The sequence below is a fragment of the Erythrolamprus reginae genome, chromosome 9 (assembly GCF_031021105.1).
Source record: "Erythrolamprus reginae isolate rEryReg1 chromosome 9, rEryReg1.hap1, whole genome shotgun sequence".
NCBI classification, from domain to species: Eukaryota; Metazoa; Chordata; class Lepidosauria; order Squamata; family Dipsadidae; genus Erythrolamprus; species Erythrolamprus reginae.
The window spans coordinates 39246024-39267225 of NC_091958.1; the positions used below are offsets into that span (position 1 = coordinate 39246024).

The 21202-nt window shown below is 44.3% G+C and overlaps 1 protein-coding gene across 2 annotated transcripts in view; it reads right to left on the reverse strand.

Moving 5' to 3' along the window:
* RAB26 (RAB26, member RAS oncogene family) overlaps positions 1 to 21202 on the reverse strand; it is a 239807-nt gene that overhangs the window by 42474 nt on the left and 176131 nt on the right. For both annotated transcript variants that reach the window (XM_070760894.1, XM_070760893.1), the window contains exon 4: positions 8929 to 8995. In XM_070760894.1, coding sequence (XP_070616995.1) covers positions 8929 to 8995 — 67 coding nt within the window. The remainder of the gene's footprint in view (positions 1 to 8928; positions 8996 to 21202) is intronic.

A 21202-nucleotide genomic window follows, 5' to 3' on the forward strand; every position in this document is an offset into this window, starting at 1 on the left:
CGCCAGTCTACATTGCTTGGCTGACGGGACCTGAAGGAGGCTGATTCTGTGTGCTCTAATTGGTGTCTGGGAGGTGTGTGGCAGGAGACGGTCCCGTAAACTCTTCCTGGTTAACTCTTCTTTTCTCCCTACCTTTACTCTTGGAGAGCTCCCCTTCTCCAACTACATTCAGACAAACGGTTTTGATAACTGGCTCTGGTTTGGTGGGCTGGAGGGTGTTGCATTCCATGGTGTGACCTTGGAGCAGCCAGTGGCTCTCACAGGACGGCACAATAAATAGTTTCCACGGTGTGGATTCCATGGTCCGGCACTGACTTTAGGGCCCTTCTGTGTGGGGACTCCGACCCTCTGGAATCAGCTGCCCCCAGAGATTTGCACTGCCCCCACCCTCCTCACCTTCCGCAAGAACCTGAAGACTCATGGGGCTACCTTTGAAAAGTGTTCAGAAACTTCAGATTGTGCAGAATGCAGCTGCGAGAGCTATCATGGGCTTCCCTAGGTATGTCCATGTCACACCAACACTCCGCAGTCTGCATTGGTTGCTTATCGGTTTCTGGTCACAATTCAAAGTGTTGGTTATGACCTATAAAGCCCTTCATGGCACCGGACCAGAATATCTGTGAGACCGTCTTCTGCTGCACGAATCCCAGCGACCAGTTAGGTCCCACAGAGTTGGCCTTCTCCGGGTCCCGTTGATTAAACAATGTAATTTGGCGGGACCCAGGGGAAGAGCCTTCTCTATGGCGGCCCTGACCCTCTGGAACCAACTCCCTCCAGAGATCAGAGTTGCCCCCACCCTCCTAGCCTTTCGTAAGCACCTTAAAACCCACCTCTGTCGTCAGGCATGGGGGAACTGAGATATTCCCTTCCCCCTAGGCTTATAAAATTTATGCATGGTATGTCTGTATGTATGATTGGTTTCTTAAATTGGGGTTTGTTTGTTTTTTACATTACTTTAATATTAGATTTGTTCATATTGTCTTTTTGCTGTTGTTAGCCGCCCCGAGTCTACGGAGAGGGGCGGCATACAAATCTAATTAATAAATAATAAAATAAATAAATAAATTTGTGCCGTCAGGCTTGGGGCTATTAGATTCTAGCCCCCTGGCCGATAAATGAAAGCTATGTTTGCTTGTTTGAATGGGAATGATTGAATTTTAAGGAACATGGGTTTTAGATTAGCTAATTTTAAATTTAATTGGATTTAGGATATTTTGTATTGTCTTTAAATGGTGTAAGCTGCCCCAAGTCTTTGGAGAGGGGTGGCGTATAAATCCAATCAATTAATCAATCAATTAATCAATCAAATCATGTTGGTGACATGACCGAACTACTTTATCACTATTACAACTTTCTACTGTAATGGGCAATAGACACGACTCAAGAGCTGCCTGTAATACAGCAGTGATGTGACTGGGAATGGCCATCCTTTCCGTTCCACAAAATTTCCCCCCTGACCCTCAAGCCCTTTTTGTTCTCTGGAGAATAAATGAGATTTCCAGAAGCAACTCTTTCCCTCTTTGGTGGTTTTCTCATTATCCTTTTAATCATTCTCACTTAACAAGCTCTCTCACCACTCAGGAAATTGCTCAGGGCTATTCACTCAGATTGCTGCCTGCTTCCATTATTCAACGTCTAATAAAAGCTGCCAAGAAGCAAATCCTTTCAGCCCTGGAACCCTGACTACCTGGAACCCTAATCTAGCTCAGGGCTGTCCAATGTTGGGAACTTTCAGATGTCCATGGCTGGCGTTGGAGCTAGAACATAGAATAACAGAGCCAGAAGGGACCTTGAAAGGTCATCTAGTCCAAATTCCCTGCACGAGCAGGAGAATCTATACCAGTGATGGCAAACCTTTTTGGTACCAAGTGCTTAAAAGGTCACACAAAAACGTTGCGCACATGCACAAACGCTCATCGGGGTCCGGAAAAGCTGAACTTCTGGGTTTCGACGCATCTGCACACCCGACAATCAGCTGGCCGGCACACATGCGCACACCAGTTTTCAGCACTGCCCCGTGCACGAAGGACAGCTGATCATCACATTTGCATGCGTGGCAGAAACTATGTTTCCTCTAAGATGCGCAGCTGCGAACGTGGCCGCGAGAACCATCGTGGGGCTTCCCAGATTCGCCCACGTATCTACAACACTCTGTGGCCTGCATTGGCTGCCGATCAGTTTCCGGCCGCAATTCAAAGTGTTGGTCATGACCTTTAAAGCCCTACATGGCATTGGACCAGAGTACCTCCGGAACCGCCTGCTACCGCACGAATCCCAGCGGCCGATAAGGTCCCACAGAGTTGGCCTTCTCCGGGTCCCGTCGACTAAACAATGTCGTCTGGCGGGCGCCAGGGGAAGAGCCTTCTCTGTGGCGGCCCCGGCCCTCTGGAATCAACTCCCCCCGGAGATTAGAATTGCTCCCACCCTCCTTGTCTTCCATAAACTATTTAAGACCCACCTATACCGCCAGGCATGGGGGATTTGAGACATCTTTCCCCCAGGCTCATTATAATTTATGTTTGGTATGTATGTGCTGTTTGGTTTTTAATTACGATAGGGTTTTTAGTTATTTTTAATATTAGATTTGTGCCATTATAATATTGTTTTTATCGTTGTTGTGAGCCGCCCCGAGTCTTCGGAGAGGGGCGGCATACAAAACTAATAAATTGAATTGAATTGCATGGCCGCGCACCTGATAACAGACCTCGGTGCAGCAGTTTCTACAGAGAATTATTAAAACTGTCCAGAATATCATTGGGCTCCAGCTATCCACCCTGGATGGTATCTTCGCATCTCCCTGTTTTGGAAAGGTGCACAACATCCTCAGAGTCTCTTCTCATCCTGCTTACAATCTTTTTGGACTGCTGCCTTCTGGCAGAAGATACAGAACAATCAAAACTCAAACCACAATGTTTTCTGAACAGTTTTTTTATCCCAGAGCTATAATTGCACTTAACAATGAACTGAAGGGTCACTATCAAGGAGCTGTTGGACAGCATTACTTGGTCTGTTGTGTAGATGTTTGGGGGGTTCGGGTTGCGGAATTTGTGGTGGGTGGGGCATTTTTAAAAAATTGTTATGTGTGTTGAGACTGGCCTCTGAGTGTCAGGTAACTTTCATTGTCCATGACAATTTCGTTGTATTGACAATGACAATAAAGTATTTATTATTTTATTATTATTTATTTTTGAAACATAGAAACATAGAAGATTGACAGCAGAAAAAGACCTCATGGTCCATCTAGTCCACCCTTATACTATTTACTGTATTTTATCTTAGGATGGATCTATGTTTATCCCAGGTATGTTTCAATTCAATTACTGTGGATTTACCAACCACGTCTGCTGGAAGTTTGTTCCAAGCATCTATGTCTCTTTCAGTCAAATAATATTTTTTCACGTTGCTTCTGATCTTTCCCCCAACTAACCTCAGATTGTGCCCCCTTATTCTTGGGTCCACTTTCCTGTTAAAAACACTTCCATCCTGAACTTTATTTAACGCTTTAACATATTTAAATGTTTCGATCGTGTCCCCTCTGCCTTTCCCTTCTGTCCTCCAGACTATACAGATTGAGTTCATAAAGTCTTTCCTGATACGTTTTATGCTTAAGACCTTCCACCCTTTTTGTAGCCTGTCTTTGGACCCATTCAATTTGATCGATATCTTTTTGTAGGTGAGGTCTCCAGAACTGAACACAGTATTCCAAATGTGGTCTCACCAGCATTCTATATAGCGGGATCATAATCTCCCTCTTCCTGCTTGTTATACCTCTAGCTATGCAGCCAAGCATCCTACTTGCTTTCCCTACCGCCTGACTGCACTGTTCACCCATTTTGAGACTGTCAGAAATCACTACCCCTAAATCCTTTTCTTTTGAAGTATTTGCTAACAGAGAACTGCCAATACAAGCATCTATGATTCTATCAGTCAAATAATACTTTTTTTAACGTTGCTTCTGATCTTTCCCCCAACTAACCTCAGATTGTGCCCCCTTGTTCTTGGGTCCACTTTCCTATTAAAATTACTTACGTCCTGAACTTTATTTAACCTTTTAACATATTTAAATGTTTCGATCGTGTCCCCTCTGCATTTCCCTTCTGTCCTCCAGACTATACAGATTGAGTTCATGAAGTCTTTACTGATAAGGTTTATGCTTAAGACCTTAAACTATTTTTGTAGCCCATCTTTGGACCCGAAAGAAGATGCTGACGTGACCTCAAAAAGGCAAACAGACCTCTCAGGTCTTCACTTAGAAATTCACATTGGGAATGCGGAGCTTGACTTCAAAACCCTGTTGAAGGGCCTTTATCCTCCCTCTCTTTGATGGGAGAAGCACAGCCGCTTTGAAGAGGCTGCGTCACATCACCAAAAGAGGTTGTGTGTCACATCATGAAAGCCCATAATAAGCAGAGGGAGGGGATGTTCCTTCATTTCACTCCAAGGCAGGGCAAGCATAACACGCTCTGTGGCAAACTCCAGGTGATAATTAGAATTTGTGATTCAGTTGTCATCCTCCCTCTCCACTGAGCAAAGTAACACTCACAAGTACAAATAACTAACAAGGTAAATGTATAAAGTAAGACTGTGACGATTGCAAACATAAAACCAAAAGCAATAGCGAGGTAAGATAAAATTGTGACTAAATTAGGACTTGGTTTGTCCAGCAACTGCAGCATCACACCTTTGGTGGACCTTTCGCTCAAGGACCATCCCAAAAAATTGTCCAGTGAATTCATAATTTCTCATCTTTCCTATCACCCAACTCCTCTCATTTATGACTGCATGATTGTAACTTTGTTGCTGGTATCTTTACAATATTGATGTTGATTGTTTCCTGATTGCTTATTTGTACCCTAGGACTAAGTGTTGTACCTCTCGACAAATGTATCTTTTTGTTTTATGTACACTGAGAGCATCTGCACCAAAGACAAATTCCTTGTGTGTCCTATCACACTTGGCCAATAAAGAATTCTCTTCTCGTCTCTTCTCTTCTCTGCGTGTGTCACATATGTTTTGCCCCCCCCCCCGGTAGAATCTGCTGATGAAGGCTCCTCTGACCAAGAAGACATGAGTGACATGGAGGAGGAGAGTGGGGCAGACAGCTCAGAAGGAGATCAATTATCTAGCTCCTCCTTGGATTCAGAACAAGAGTTAATGATACAGCCACACATGTGGAGAGCGATGCATAGGCAACAACAACTGAGAGATTATTATCAAAGAAAATGAGGCCATCTGTGGTTGGGTGGGGCTGTGGTCATTAGTGAGGCTGCTATAAATAGCAGCCTGTGGGTTTGGCCATTGTGGAGGATTATCTGATCGTGGTGTTTCGTGACTGCTTTCCTGACTTTGACCTTTTGTGTGCTGATTTTTCCTGCTTTGAAACTAAACCAGAGCAAAGTGTGTTTCACTTTGTGAAAGAAGGACTGTGAATTGCCTCACAGCTGCAAGCTAAGTATCACAGAACTGATAAGGGACTTGTACAAATTACCAGTTTGTTTGGAGACGAGTGCTCTTTGCTATACCAAAAGAGGGCTTAGGTTAAGGGAATTTTCCTTATAAAGAACCTTGTTTTGAATTTTCAAACGTGTGTGTGTCTGAAATTTATACCTGTGAATTTTTGGGAGGAGTCTACCAGAGAGCCCGACATAACGATTATTATTATTATTATTATTATTATTATTATTATTATTATTATTATTATTTATTAGATTTGTATGCCGCCCTTCTCCGAAGACTCGGGTACATGTATGTATACATATCTGTGCCTGTGTGTTTGTGATGTGTGTGTGTGTGTGTACATACCTGCTTTTGAGAGCAGGCATCAGAATTTCATTTTTTAAATTTGTGCCAGTTCATTCACAGAAAATAAAGTGAACCCACTGATTTTTAAAAAATGACCTGCCAGGTCTTATAATGTGATGTGGGGTTGTTTTTCTGAATCCAGCTTGTGTCTTGCCATAACTTTGAGTTTTCTCGGCTAAGTATCTCACTACCTGTAGTAATTGGAACCGGCAAAGCTGTTGCTTATAGCAACAGCAATAGCCGTTAGACTTATACAGTATATCACTTCAGAGCACATTATAATACTCTCTAAGAGGCTTACAGAGTCAGTTATATGCCCCCAACAATCTGGGTCCTCATTTTACCGACCTCAGAAGGATGGAAGTTGTTATGTCTCAGTTCTGCAGTCGCTAAGTAGAAAATCATGTGATAATACAGTAGTCCCTCGCTATATCGCGCTTCACCTACTGCGGCTTCACTTCATCGCGGGTTTTCAAGAAATATTAATTAGAAAAATCATTCGCAGATCTTCGCTGGTTCGCGGGTTTCTGAGGAAGTCAATCGGCAGATTTAAACAGCCCGTGGAACTCGATCGACAGGTTTTTCAAAAAAAATATATCTAAAATTGTAAATACTGTATTTAAATACTGTATCTAAAATAAATACTGTGTGGGAAGGGTTTATAAACACTTAAAACAATGAAAACTTACCAAACAATTACAATATAAATACTTAAATAAGTATTATCAGTCGATAAATTCCCCATCGCGGATTTCACCTATCGCGGCCGGGTCTCAAACGTAACACCAGCGATAGGCAAGGTTTTACTATAGCTCATACTGTCACTTCTTTGGTTGTTAAGCAAATCAGTACGGTCATTAAGCAACACATCACACAACCCCAATTTGTGGTTATATTTCCACAATCTCCATTAACTCTGCTTCTCAGAAACTGGTTGTGAAGCATCCAGATGGTGTGCAAGTGATTGTGGGATGCAAATTGTTGTTTTGTTTTGTTTTAAATACTATTGCAACTTTAAACAGTCGGCAGGCAAGACAATTGGTAAACAAGGGCTACGTCTAAGTACAATTTTGGGTAGTTTGGAATTCTGCCTTTTTGGTATTGAAAATAAAAGCTCCTTTTCCTGTTTTTTGGCAATTGGCCATTGCTGTGTTTTACACCTGATTATAAATTGTGTGTAGCACTTTAACTGCATCACCATATAACATTTTAAACAGTTACTCTGGTATTTCATCAACTCCTGTGGCTTTGTCTTTAGCAATATTATCTGAGGGCCATTTAACATTATTTTCAGAATATCTGGCTTGTGTCCAATGGTCAAATCTCCATATGTATCAGGGATTTGGGGTGTGTGCAGTTCCATATATTTCTACTACATCTTCTTTCTATCTTCTATCTGTAGTCTTTTTTATGCTCTTTTATCTTTTCAAGGTACAAGTAAGCAGCCCTTTGGCTTTCTACATTTCAGGATATTTTTGCTTGATTAATCTTTAACGATAACATTAATTTCAGCCTATTTTTTTTAAAGCACTCTTTAGCAAAACTATCCATTAAATCTATTATTTCCTTTTACTCCATAAACACTCTGAATACTGCTGAGGTTGTAGTTTGTTGGCCTGATGATTTTATGTGTGTGTTTTAGTTCAAACTGTAATTTTACAAGGAGAAGTTTGTGACCTGAGACACTGTCAGTCTCCTGCATGAGAAGGGGGTCAGACTAGAACTGGTGTGTGTGTCTGTGTATGAAAGAGCGAACTGTCCCATTCTTTCCTTCCCAAAGTAGCATTTTGTTAGGGCCGTTCTGATTGGATGGTGGCGAAGTGTCCCATGTGGCCAAAAGGCTGTGGCTGAATGTGGATTTTTGTGATGAAAGGGCTGGGGCAAAGAGCCAGGGGCCTTTGGGCGAAGGAGAGAAGGCAGCGGCTGATCAGCTGCTGCGTAAGAAAGAGCTTCATCCAACTGGCGGAGGCAAAATAATAATAATAATAATAATAATAATAATAACAACAACAACAACAACAATAATAATAATAATAACAATATTATTATTATTATTATTATTATTATTAATAATAATAATAATAATAATAATATTTATTAGATTTGTATGCCGCCCCTCTCTGTAGACTCGTCCTAAATGTCCTAAACCCGGCAGAAAAGGACTTCCTGGTCCATCTAATTTGCCCTTATACTATTTCCTATATTTTATCTTAGGATGGATGTATGTTTATCCCAGGCATGTTTAAATTCAGTTCCTGTGCATTTACCAACCATGTCTGCTGGAAGTTTGTTCCAAGCATCTACTACTCTTTCAGTCAAATCATATTTTCTCACATGGCTTCTGATCTTTCCCCCAACTCACCTCAGATTGTGCCCCCTTGTTCTTTTGTTCACTTTCCTATTAAAAATACTTCTCTCCTGAACCTTATTGAACCCTTTAAGATATTTAAATGTTTCGATCATGTCCCCCCTTTTCCTTCTGTCCTCCAGACTATACAGATTGAGTTCACGAAGTCTTTCCTGATAAGTTTTATGCTTAAGACCTTCCACCATTTTTGTAGCCCGTCTTTGGACCCGTTCAATTTGTTCGATATCTTTTTGTAGGTGAGGTCTCCACAACTGAACACAGTGTTATTCCAAATGTGGTCTCACCAGCGCTCCATACAGCAGGATCACAATCCCCCTCCTCCTGCTTGTTATACCTCTAGCTATGCAGCCAAGCATTCTACTCGCTTTCCCTACTGCCCAACCGCACTGTTCACACATTTTGAGACTGTCAAAAATCACTACCCCTAAATTGTTCTCTTCCATCACCCTTACTTCATCTTCCCTCACTTACAAACTTCCTTGTTTGTATCATTTCTTACTGTTTATTTTTTTAACAAGCTCCGATCGGCTGGCACAGCCAAGAATTGATCAATGCCCCTAATCTAGGGAAATGAACAAGCAGGATCATCTTCACAAGTAAGCAAGTGTGTGAATTACATTTCTTGTCATCTTCCGAAGCTCGATTTTAAGTATAAAAATAAAAAGGGGAAGACCGCAGGTAGGGCTTTGCAGTGTATTCAGGATGGCAACCTCCTTCCACAAGGAGCTGACTTCTCAAAACAACATAAAGGTTCTTACCGTGAGCATCCCGGTAGTAAGCATGGGTCACACTGCGGAACCTCTCCTGGCCAGCCGTGTCCCAAATCTGAAAAGAGCAAAAAGCAGAAAAGCACATGAAAAAGGAAGTCGTCATGCAGGCAAAGTGCTGATGGAATAGGACAACTCGTCATGGGACAATTCAATAATTCAATAATTTAAAATAATTTAAACATATTTTTCCCTCCAACGAACATTACATAATCAACCCATCAGTGTGTCATGTGGGTACAAAATTTTTATGTCAACATTTTCACATTTATCACCATTATATATATATATGAAGGTCTTGACATATTCAGGTTTCTTCCCGTGTAGGATTTACAGATTTCTGGCGACATTTCGACGAGGTCCCAGTCGTCATCTTCAGGCTGGTGCTTCTGTCCTTGTTCTAGGGCAAACACCTAGAACAAGGACAGAAGCACCAGCCTGAAGATGACGACTGGGACCTCGTCGCCAGAAATCTCTAAATCCTGCATGGGAAGAAACATGAATATGCCAAGACCTTCATACCTGTACCCGTGAAAATCTACGAAAACATATATATATATAATTCTCTGCCTTACAAGGCAGAGGCCCCAGGATCAAATCCCAGTAACGGTATGGCTAGCTGATGAGGTCGGAATAAGGCCGAAATAGCGCTATCCTAGTCTCCCTTAATTTTAAAAATTCAGCAAAAACTGTGTGTGTGTGTGTGTGTGTGTGTGTGTGTGTGTGTGTATATATATATATACAGTTCGATTTAACTTATCTTCTATCAAAACGTTCTTCTTGCTTCATTTAATTTCATATCTCCTTTAATCTATATTTAGTCTCTATCAATGATAAAAACACTCCCATAACTTATAATACTCTGTTTCTTCTTTTCTTTTATTCGCCATTGCAAATCTATTCATTTCTGCACATTCTAGTATTTTCTTAACCATCTCTCCCTGTTTTAGGATTTTTCCCATGTTCCAAATACAATTATAGCTGCAGTTATTACATGAATAATTAAATATACATTTCTTTACTATATTTCTCTGACAAAATACCCATAAACACATAAACAACTGTGGATTCAAATCAATATGTTTCTGTCCCTGCCTTTCCGGCCCTGTTTCCTCCCAGGAGATTCCTAAAGAGGCCCCATGGAGGCTTCTCCCTGCCTTTCCTGGCCATGTTTCCTCCTGGGAGATTCCTAGAGAGGCCCCATGGAGACTTCTCCCCACCTTTTCCAGCCCTGTTTCCTCCCAGGAGATTCCTAGAGAGGTCCCACGGAGGCTTTTCCCCACCTTTTACGGCCATGTTTCCTCCCGGGAGATTCCTAGAGAGGCCCCACGGAGGCTTCTCCCTGCCTTTTCCGGCCCTGTTTCCTCCCAGGAGATTCCTAGAGAGGCCCTACGGAGGCTTCTCCTCGCCTTTTCTGGTTACAGTTTCGGAGGCTCAGGTTTGTAAGTGGAAAATAGTTCTTGAGAAGAGGCAAAAAAAAACCTTGAACACCTGGTTCCTATCTAGAAAAGTTCTTAAGTAGAGGCATTCTTAGGTAGAGGTACCACTGTATTACAAATCCCAAACACAAATTTTCCCTTTCAATAAATTGCATCCAGGACGCAGTAGCTATACTTGTCGCACTAAAATTAACGGCAGATTTAATTTAGCCACGAGCACTGTTTTACATTCAGCTCAAATAGACCAAGTGAAGCTATTTTGATCTGGATCCAAACAGATACTGTTTCTCAAAGAAAATTGGCAGCATTTCTTTTTAATGGCCCATTTGTCAGTAAAATGTTTAAAAACTACTATTGTTGTGGTTGAGTGACTCTTTTGGAACTATCAATAAATTTTCCTGATGGAATTTAGCACGGGGGTGGGGGTGGTGATATTCAGGGAAAAGTCTCTCAGGCAAATAACTGTGCCAGTTTTTGTATCTACAGTTAATTATTTAAATCTATTTGCGATGTTATTGTTCCAGGCAAATATAGTTAACAACTGCCTTTATCTCACACTTCTTCCAGGGGATACAAGAGGACAACAAGACACACAATTGTATATTCAAGTTAAATGAGCCAAAACATAAAGTGACCAACCTTTTTATGTTTTTGGAAAAAGAAAATAGGAAATGAAAAAGAGGAGTTGATATGAACCTCAAAGCAAACTAAACTTAAGCATATGTTCATAATTACCTTCTCTACTTTTGAGTAAATTTAACTTTAGCAGGGGGAAAATATGAGAACAAACAGATACAGTGATACCTTGTCTTACAAACCCCTCGTCATACAAACTTTTTGAGATACAAACCCGGGGTTTAAGATTTTTTTCCCCCTCTTCTTCCAAACTATTTTCACCTTACCAACCCAAGCCGCCGCCGCCACCGGGATGCCCCGCCTCCAGACTTCTGTTGCTAGCGAAGCACCCGGTTTTGAGCTGCTGGGATTCCCCTGAGGCTCCCCTGCATGGGAAACACCACCACCGGACTTCCGTGTTTTTGCAATGCTGCAGGGGAATCCCAGCAGTGCCAAAACGGGCGCTTTCCTGGCAACGGAAGTCCAGAGGTGGGATTTCCCAGCGAGGGGAGCCTCAGCAAAATTGCAGCATCCCCAAAACAAGGAAGTCCTCAAAACCCCATCTCCGGACCTCCGTGTTTTTGTGCTGCTGGGATTCCCCATTGCCAGCAAAGCACCCATTTTTGCACTGCTGGGATTCCCCTGCAACATCACAAAAACAGGGAAGTCCGGAGGTGGGGTTTCCCATGGAGGGGAGCCTCAGGGGAATCCCAGCAGTGCAAAAACGGGCACTTCGGCTGGCAAAAGGGGTGAGTTTTGGGTTTGCACACATTAATCACTTTTCCATTGATTCCTATGGGAAACATTGTTTTATCCTACAAACTTTTCACCTTACAAACCTCGTCCCGGAACCAATTGCATTCGTAAGACGAGGTATCACTGTACTTTAAAATTTACAGACCAAATTCCTAAATAGCCCTTCAGACTTCCAGCAACAGAAGATAGGTAAGTTCATAAGCTCATCATCCAACTGATGCTATGAGGTGAGCCTGAAGTAATGTTAGCCCTTCTTCACTGTAATGTTCCTCAGGGTCCATTTTCTTTTTCTTTTTGTTTACTTTCTACACAATTGGTATAAAGTTCAAAAGAAAATGAGCTGCTCCAAAATTCAGTGATTCTTTCAAATTATGAATTGCTTCCAGTGTGGAAGAAATTGAAACATTCAACTAATTTGTTAGAAATGCCAAAGTAGTTCACCAGAGGTAAGAAAAGGCCCCCTTTGTTGTGCTGCATGTTTGGTCAATATTTGCCTCATGGAAGGCTACCACCATCACAACAACAATGCTTCACACTCTAAAGGTTTGGGGGGGGGGAACAACTCAGTCTTCTTCATCTTACTCCAAGAGGAGGAGGAGGAGTTCTAGTTCCTCCTCCTCCCCTTCTTCTTCTTCTTCTTCTTCTTCTTCTTCTTCTTCTTCTTCTTCTTCTTCTTCTCCTCCTCCTCCTCCTCCTCCTTCTTTCACATAGTATCTCTGGAGACCTTCTGGTATTGAGATCCAGGTATTGTTCTCATGACATCATCTTGGGAAGCAGTGAATGAAGCTGGAAGCTGTAGACTAGAATTCTTCATGTAGCACTGCTACTTGGTATTACAGTATTTGTAATTTATTATTCATATCACAACACTGACAATCTTCTCCACTGAATTACTGTTTTCTAATGTTTATCTACTTGGACTTCATAATGAACTTGAATTATGGCAGATAATATTTAGACTGAAATATTTTCTTTAAAAAAATAAACAAATTAATCATCCTGAGTGACAGAACCAGGATACATCTTGGTTGAAAGTCATTCTTCTTTGCACACTGGGTTATATACTCAGGCACAGCGGTTAAGATAGAGCAGTGTTTCCCAACCAGTGTGCCGCGGCACACTTGTGTGCCGCGGGACATGGTCAGGTGTGCCGCGAGCCCGGCCTGGCTGGAGCTTCCCTGGCGGTGACGGCAAGTGAGCTTTTAGGGCAAGGTGGGAGGGCACCGGCCACTGTTGCTTCTAAGCTGCGTGGGCGTGCGCCCGCACAGCCATTAAGAAACCCCCCTGCAGAAATTTTTGAAGTGGCGCAAAGCCACGCACTCCTGAATCGCTCCCTTCTCCGGCCAGCAAAGTCGGCTGCCTAGGAAAGCGCCGCGTTTGAAAAGCGCGTGTTTAAAAAGCGCGCCGCTTTCCCAGGCAGCCTGCTTGCTGGCCGGAGAAGCAAGCGATCCGGGACTGTGTGGCTTTGCGCCGTGATGACAACGGCGCCATGGTGGCTTTCAAGCGCCGCCCTTCGTGGCGCCCCACATTCCTGCAGGTAGAAGTCAGGCGGGGTACCGAGAGGCGGAGGTGGCGCGTGGCCGGGCGCTGAGCGCCATGGACACCTGAGAGGGCGAAGGGGTGAATGTGGCTGCTGCCTCTTAGGCGGAGGCGAAGGCGACGGCGGAGTCCGTGCTGGGGCCATGCGGGGCTGCTGATCCAGGGGGCTGCAGACTGGCAAGCCGCCCTCCACTCTCTCTCCGCTTTCTCTCTCTCTTTCTCTCTCTGTTGCCGGCGTCTGTTGTGATGATCACCCGCTCGTGGCTGTGAAGAGGAGAACCCTGGATCAAAGCTGGGGACAACCACCAAGCCAGCGACTGTTTGACTGAAGCTGGGAGTCGCACCTTTCGGTGGGAGTGACTCACCTTGTCCCTCTGGGCCGGAAGGAGAAACCATTGGAGGCCCCTCATGTGATGGCGAGCCCATGGCACAATCCCTATGGATGAGACCATAGTCCCTAGTACCTTGGACAATGTTGCCAACGGTATTTGCCTTTGTCGACGAAGGCTGGTTACCAATCTTCGTATATTGAGGACCCTTTCTGGTGTTAGCGAGACCGTGTCCTCTACAGTGTCTATGATGGAACCGAGGTGTTGGATTGAAGTGGTGGGATGAAGATGGCTCTTCTCCACGTTGACCGTGTACCCGTGTCTCTCCAGAGTTTCCCGTGTGAGCGCCAGATGTTGTTGCGCTTGAACCATAGACTTGGACATAACGATTATGTCGTCCAAGTATGCCATAACTCTTACGGACTGGGCCCTTAGATGTGCTGTCAGAATGTCCATCAGCTTTGTAAATGTACGGGGAGCCGAAGATAGGCCGAACGGCATGGCCCGATACTGGTAGTGGACCCCGTTGAGACAAAACCTGAGGTATCGACGATGTGCTGGCCAAACCGGAACATGCAGGTAAGCCTCTTTGAGGTCGATAGAGGCGAGGAGATCGTTGTGCCGAACAGAGGCCAAGATCGATTGTAGGGAGTGCATGCGAAATCTGCGATACCGAATGAAAGTATTCAGGAGTTTCAGGTTTAGGATAGTCCTGAAGCCCCCTGATGACTTCGGCACTAGGAACACAATGGAATAGAACCCTGTGCCCTTGGCATGCTCGGGCACCATCTCTATCGCTTGAATCTTGAGAAGATGAGTTATCTCCAGTTGCAGATGACGTTGCTTGGTTGGGTCTCGAATTAGCGGACAAGTCACAAATCGGTTTGGCGGGGGCTGCAGAAACTCCAGGCGCAGTCCCTGTGATATGGTTGCTATAGCCCATTTGTCGGTGGAGGTACTCCTCCAAGAGGCACTGAATCTTTGAAGTTTGCCTCCTATGGGCTGAAAGGCAGTCAAGTCATTTTGTGCGCCTGAAGCCCCTTTGGTTCCCTCTGAATGGACGCCGAGCCTGCTGGAACCCCCTGGGCCTATCCTGAAAGGCCACACGGTCCCCTCGAAAGGTGGGCTGGCCATACTGGGTTTGTGTGTACGGTCTATTGCTCTGCCCTGCAGACAAGGACGAGTCCCACCGAAATGGCTGACGTCGATTGTAGGGATTAGGCCTACGCTCCTGGCGCCGATATGCTCTAGGCAGGGTCTTTCTTTTGTCCTTATCCTCGATGAGGACAGGGTCCAAAGCCTCCCCAAAAAGTTTTTCCCCCTGGTATGGAGATGAGGCCAAGTTCCACTTGGATTTGAGGTCAGCTGGCCAACTACGCAACCAGAGGAGACGCCTAGAAGCCAAAGTCGTTGCCATCCCACGGGCGGAAAATTTAGCTGCGTGGAGGGTGGCATCCGCCGAAAACTCCGCCGCTGCCAGCAGCTTACTTATGTCCTGGCGCAACCTGCCGTCCTCGGGCCCAAGGCGGGCTTGCACCTCCTGCAGCCACATAATGGAGGCCCGATTAAAAAAGGAAGCTGCGGTAGCTGCACGAAACCCCCAGCTGGCCATTTGATGAGATTTTCGCAGCAAAATCTCCGCCTTCCTATCCTCAGGTTTCAAGCTGTCGCCTGTCTCTGAGGGAACCAAGGCCTTTGATATCAAAGTCATTACAGGCTTATCTATGGGAGGAAACTCCAACAGCTTTTCCATATCCTCATCCAGTGTATAGAATTTCCTTTCTATAACCGAAGGACCTTGTGCTGCTGCAGGGGCTTGCCATGGACGTTTAAGACTTTGTCGAAATATGTCAGATGATGGTACATGCTCAGTTTCTGGCTGGGGTTCCTTAAATAACACAGCAGATGGCTTAGGCCCTTCAGAGGTGTCTGCTGCTTTAGTGGAACCTGGCAAATCCGCCACCTGTTTGGCTTTATGCAGCAACAGTTTGAATAAAGGAGCTTTAAAAAGACCAGCAACTACAGGTTGTTCTTGTGGTGTCTCATCATCAGAAAATTCGTATTCCCTTTCTGTGTCCTCTAAGGGTGAAGGATCCTCCATCCAAGACCCCCCACCCGAGAGGGGCGGTGCAGCCCACAGGTTTTTGGGCTGAGCTGGACGGGGGTGAGGAGTAGCCTGATGCACCCCAGCTGCCATTCCTTGAGTATATACATCTGATATGAGGCCCTGCAAGGCTGGTGACAGTTGCTGCCAGGTGTCTGGTTGCACCCTAAGCCCAGCTGCAGTGGGCGTGAAGGTGGCTGAAGGAGCACTTCTCACTGAGTGGGCAGCAGACCCTGGCCTCGCTTGTAATCCCGCCAGAGGAGCAGGCCCAAAGGGGACCTGTCTATCAGGTGACCAGTCCCTGTCTGACAAAGTCTCAGATGGTTTCCACCCAGATTGTGGAGCAGGCTGATCCCTGGGCTGTGGTAGCAGCTGTCCCGAAAAGGAAGAGGGGTTCCCTGATGTCAAAAGGGCTGCCTCTAACTTCTGTTCCAACGCTTTTATCCTCCTTTCTGCCTCCTTGAGGGAGGAGGAAGAAGCCTGGGTCTTAGACTTTTCTTTAGGCTTTGACTTGCCTTTATCCACAGGCACTACAGATGGGGACGCCTTGTCAGGGGTTTTATCAGCCATATTTACTTACAATTCACACTGTTGATATTTATTCAACGAAAGACTGCAGACAGGTTGAGAATAAGTGTCACTCGGTAACACGATCTCAACAAAATGGCGCCAGGCACTTCAGAAGCACACGCCTGCGCAGTTAATTTGTTGGTCGCGCCCTGTTGCTAGGGCGGAGAGCAACTGTCACCCGCTTCAGGAATGGCGGGCGCGGGAATTTCTTGGCCAAAATGGCAGCCGCCGCGATCCCAATCGCCTTATACCCCCCTCAGGAAATCATTTCCTAGTGAGGAGGTCAGCCCTGCAGCCTTGCAGCCAGGTCCAAATGTGCCGATCTGAGCCTTGGACGCATCGGCGGCTCCCGCGGCGTCTCCGGCGGCGGCGCTTTATTATTCAGCGCCGAACAGCTGAGAGGCGCTGGCCCTGAGCCAGGTCTTTCCTCGTTATTCAAACGGCGGCAATTTCCAAGCCTCCCAGTGAGGGGGGCTGACCCCCTCACCTTCGGCTGGCAGCCGGGTTTGGCCGCTGAGGCCAGTGACCCCAGGCTGAGTCGCTCCTTGATTGGCATAGTACCCGCTGAGGGAAGGGAAACCCAAGGAGAAGAATGGTGGGGGTGGTGCCCGCGGAGGGCAGAGACCCCGTCCGGATCCTCTCTTCATTCCAGTCAGTCCTGTAGAAAGAGAGAAATGAACAAAGAGAGAAAGAAAATTATTATTAAAAACAGTGATATTACATTAAACACTTTTATTACACAGAAGAAAACTCAACAGTCTCTACACTTAGACTGAGTTTTTAAAACTGAGGTATTGGGGGCTGCTAAGGGGCGGTGACTACCTCATATTTAAATATTTAAATTAACTCAGTCTCTACCAATAAGATTGGTGAATTACCCATGTTGGACTCTCCTTCCAGATGCAGTGGAGAAAGAGAGAGAGAGAAAAGCAAGAGAGAAATCAAGAGAGAGAGAGAAAGCAAGGGAGAGAGAGAGAAAGAGTGTGTGTGAGAGAGAGAGAAAGCAAGGAAGAGAGGAAGAGAGAGAGAGAGAAGGAAAGCAAGAGAGAGAGAAAGAGAGAAAGCGAGAGAGAGAGAGAGAAAGCAAGGGAGAGAGAAAAGAGAAAGAGTGTGTGTGAGAGAGAAAGCAAGAGAGAAAGAAAGCAAGAAAGAGAGAGAGAAAAAAAGAAAGAAAGAGAGAGAGAGAAAGAAAGCAAGAGAGAAAGAGAAAGAGAGAAGGAAAGCAAGAGAGAGAGAAAGAGAGAAAGCAAGGGAAAGAGAGAGAGAAAGCAAGGGGGGAGAGAATAAAAGAGAGAGCAAGAGAGAGAGAGAAAGAGAGAGAGAGAATGCAAGCGAGAGAGAGAAAGCAAGAAAGAGAGAAAGAGGGAGGGAAGGAGGGAGAGAGAAAGAGCAAAAAAGAGAGGAAGGAAGATAGAAAGAGAGATGGAGAAAGAGAGAGAGGGAAAGAAAGAGGGAGGGAGAGAGAAATAGGGCGAAAGGGAGGAAGAGAGGGTTTTTTGTCCAAACTTTTTTAGCCCCCCGCGCCCCTCCCCCGCGCCCCTCCCCCGCTCAATGTTCCCCATGATTTTGTAAATGTGAATAATGTGCCGCGACTCAAAAAAGGTTGGGAAACACTGAGGTAGAGGGTTGAAACTGGGGACATTTAGCAATAGCATAGCATTTATTTTCTTTCTTACTTACTTACTTACTTACTTACTTACTTACTTACTTACTTACTTACTTACTTACTTTATTATTTGTTTGTTTGTTTGTTTGTTTGTTTGTTTGTTTGTTTGTTTATTTATTTATTTATTTATTTATTTATTTATTTATTTATTTATTTATTTATTTATTTATTTATTTATTTATTTATTTATTTATTTATTTATTTATTTATTTATTTATTTATTTATTTATTTATTTATTTATTTATTTATTTATTTATTTATTTATTTATTTATTTATTTATTTATTTATTTATTTATTTATTTATTTATTTATTTATTTATTTATTTATTTATTTATTTATTGGATTTATATGCCGCCCCTCTCCGCAGACTCGGAATAAAACAGTATATAATAATAATCCAATACTAAAAACAGTTAAAAACCCATTATTATAAAAACCAAACATACATACACATATGCCATGCATAAAATTGTAGAGGCCTAGGGGAAAGAGTATCTCAATTCCCTCATGCCTGGCGGCAGAGGTGGGTTTTAAGCAGCTTACGAAAGGCAAGGAGGGTGGGGGCAATTCTAATCTCTGGGGGGAGTTGGTTCCAGAGGGCCGGGGCCGCCACAGAGAAGGCTCTTCCCCTGGGTCCTGCCAAGCGACATTGTTTAGTTTACGGGACCCGGAGAAGACCCACTCTGTGGGACCTAACTGGTCGCTGGGATTCATGCAGCAGAAGGCGGTCTCTGAGATAATCTGGTCCGGTGCCATGAAGGGCTTTATAGGTCATAACCAACACTTTGAATTGTGACCGGAAACTGATCAGCAACCAATGCAGACTGCGGAGTGTTGGTGTAACATGGGCATATTTGGGAAAGCCCATGATTGCTCTCGCAGCTGCATTCTGCACGATCTGAAGTTTCCAAACACTTTTCAAAGGTAGCCCCATGTAGAGAGCGTTACAGTAGTCGAGCCTCGAGGTGATGAGGGCATGAGTGACTGTGAGCAGTGACTCCCGGTCCAAATTTGGACTTATATGTTCTTCAAATGGTCTTTGATCATACTAGTTGCTCCTCTGAATTTTTTCCAAAGTCTTTGTCGATAGAAAGACTGTGAAAGCATCTCAGGGGCTTCACATGAATAATTTCATGTATGTAAAATGAAAGAGGAGTTGGGTGGTCATAGTGGCACGGACATAATTTGGCCAAATGAGATAAGGGCATCAGTGTAGGTGGCAAACTTGTGCATTACTGACATCCTTGAGAAACGAAGAGGCTATTACCATGATCAATGAAAAGACATTTCAGATCAGCCGTGGACCTCTCGGAGATTTGTTGTGACCATCACTTCTCAGTTTGAGGTATGTGAAGATTCTGGAAAGAGATTTCTCCTATTGCTGACACAACTTGGCTTAACCCACAAAGCTGGACATATTGGACCAGGTTTTCACCTTGGAGCATTTCAGAGCATGATCTGGAGATGGTACACTTGATTACTAGTTGTTTGTCATTGGGTGTTGTGGTTAGCTCTGGCTCAGCTCCTGCCCCAAGGACTGTGGATGTGGGGGAGACATCCACATGCTGCAGGCCTGTTTTGCCCCCGGTGGAATCTGCTGATGAAGGCTCCTCTGACCAAGAAGACATGAGTGACAGGGAGGAGGAGAGTGTGACAGACAGCTCAGAAGGAGATCAATTATCTAGCTCCTCCTTGGATTCAGAACAAGAGTTAATGATACAGCCACACATGCGGAGAGCGATGCATAGGCAACAACAACTGAGAGATTATTATCAAAGAAAATGAGGCCACCTGTGGTTGGATGGGGCTGTGGGAATTAGTGAGGCTGCTATAAAGAGCAGCCTGTGGGTTTGGCCATTGTGGAGGATTATCTGATCCTTGTGTTTCGTGACTGCTTTATTGACTTTGACCTTTTGTGTGCTGATTTTTCCCCGCTTTGAAACTAACTCAGAGCAAAATGTGTGTCACTTTGTGAAAGAAGAAGGACTGTGAATTGCCTCACAGCTGCAAGCTAAGTATCAAAGAACTGATAAGGGACTTGTACAAATTACCAGTTTGTTTGGAGACCAGTGTTCTTTGCTATACAAATTTGAATTTTTGGTACAAAAAATTTGTACCTGTGAATTTTTGGGAGGAGTCTACCAGAGAGCCTGACAGAACATTGGGCACATCATTTTGTGATCAGCTTGAGTCTAGTCACCACTATCAACCTTGGTCTTTGATCCATCACAGATGCTTCCTGGCTCCGCTTGGACTTCCACAGATGTTTGAGGGCAACCACCATGGGAAATTCTTCAATGAACCTCGTTAGCCACTTAGATAGAGGCTGCCGTGGCTCTGGATCAGGTTGCCCACTTCTGTCTCTTCCTGACCGCAGACCACTAGCTAGGTGTTAATTTGCCAGGAGATTGGCAGAAAAGAGATTTGGAACACGTGGGACTGAACAGCAACAACGAATATGATTGAGGAAAAGCAGAGCCACATGTTCAGGTCTACAGTGTGTGCTTAAGGGAACTCTTCACTGTTAACCTTGTAAAGAGCCTCGTTGGTGCAGTGGTTAGATTGCAGTTCTGCAAGCTACTTCTGCTGATGCCCGGCTGCCAGCAGTTTGGCAGATCGAATCTCAGTAGACCCAAGGCTGCGTCAACCTTCCATCCTTCCAAGGTTGGTAAAATGAAGACCCAGATTGTTGGGGGCAATAGGCTTAGAGGGGGCTATAAAGCACTGTGAAGTGGTATATAAATGTAAATGCTAATGCTATTGCTATTGTATAGTTTATGACTATCACTTTGTTGATTTAATCTTATGATTTATGATTGTATCTAATTACTATGATGTATGATTTATAAATTCCTTGTTTGTCCAATTATCCTTTGTCCATAGCAGCGTTTCCCAACCTTGACAACTTGAAGATATTTGGACTTCAACTCCCAGAATTCCACAGCCAGCGAATGCTGGGAGTTGAAGTCCAGATATCTTCAAGTTGCCAAGGTTGGGAAACACTGGTCCATAGTCTTATTCCCATTCCCCATTCAATTCCCTTCCCTTCCATATTCCATTCCAATATTCTATTCTTAGTCTCTTCTACTATTCTATTCCATTCACAGAATTCTGTCCAGCAGTATAACATTATTTCAGCAGTGTAACTTCCATATTTCAGGTGCAGCTTTGGCTTCTTGGGGCTTTTGAGAAGAACTGAAGGTACCAATTTAATTTAGAAACACCTGCCGGGTTTGTTCAGAAA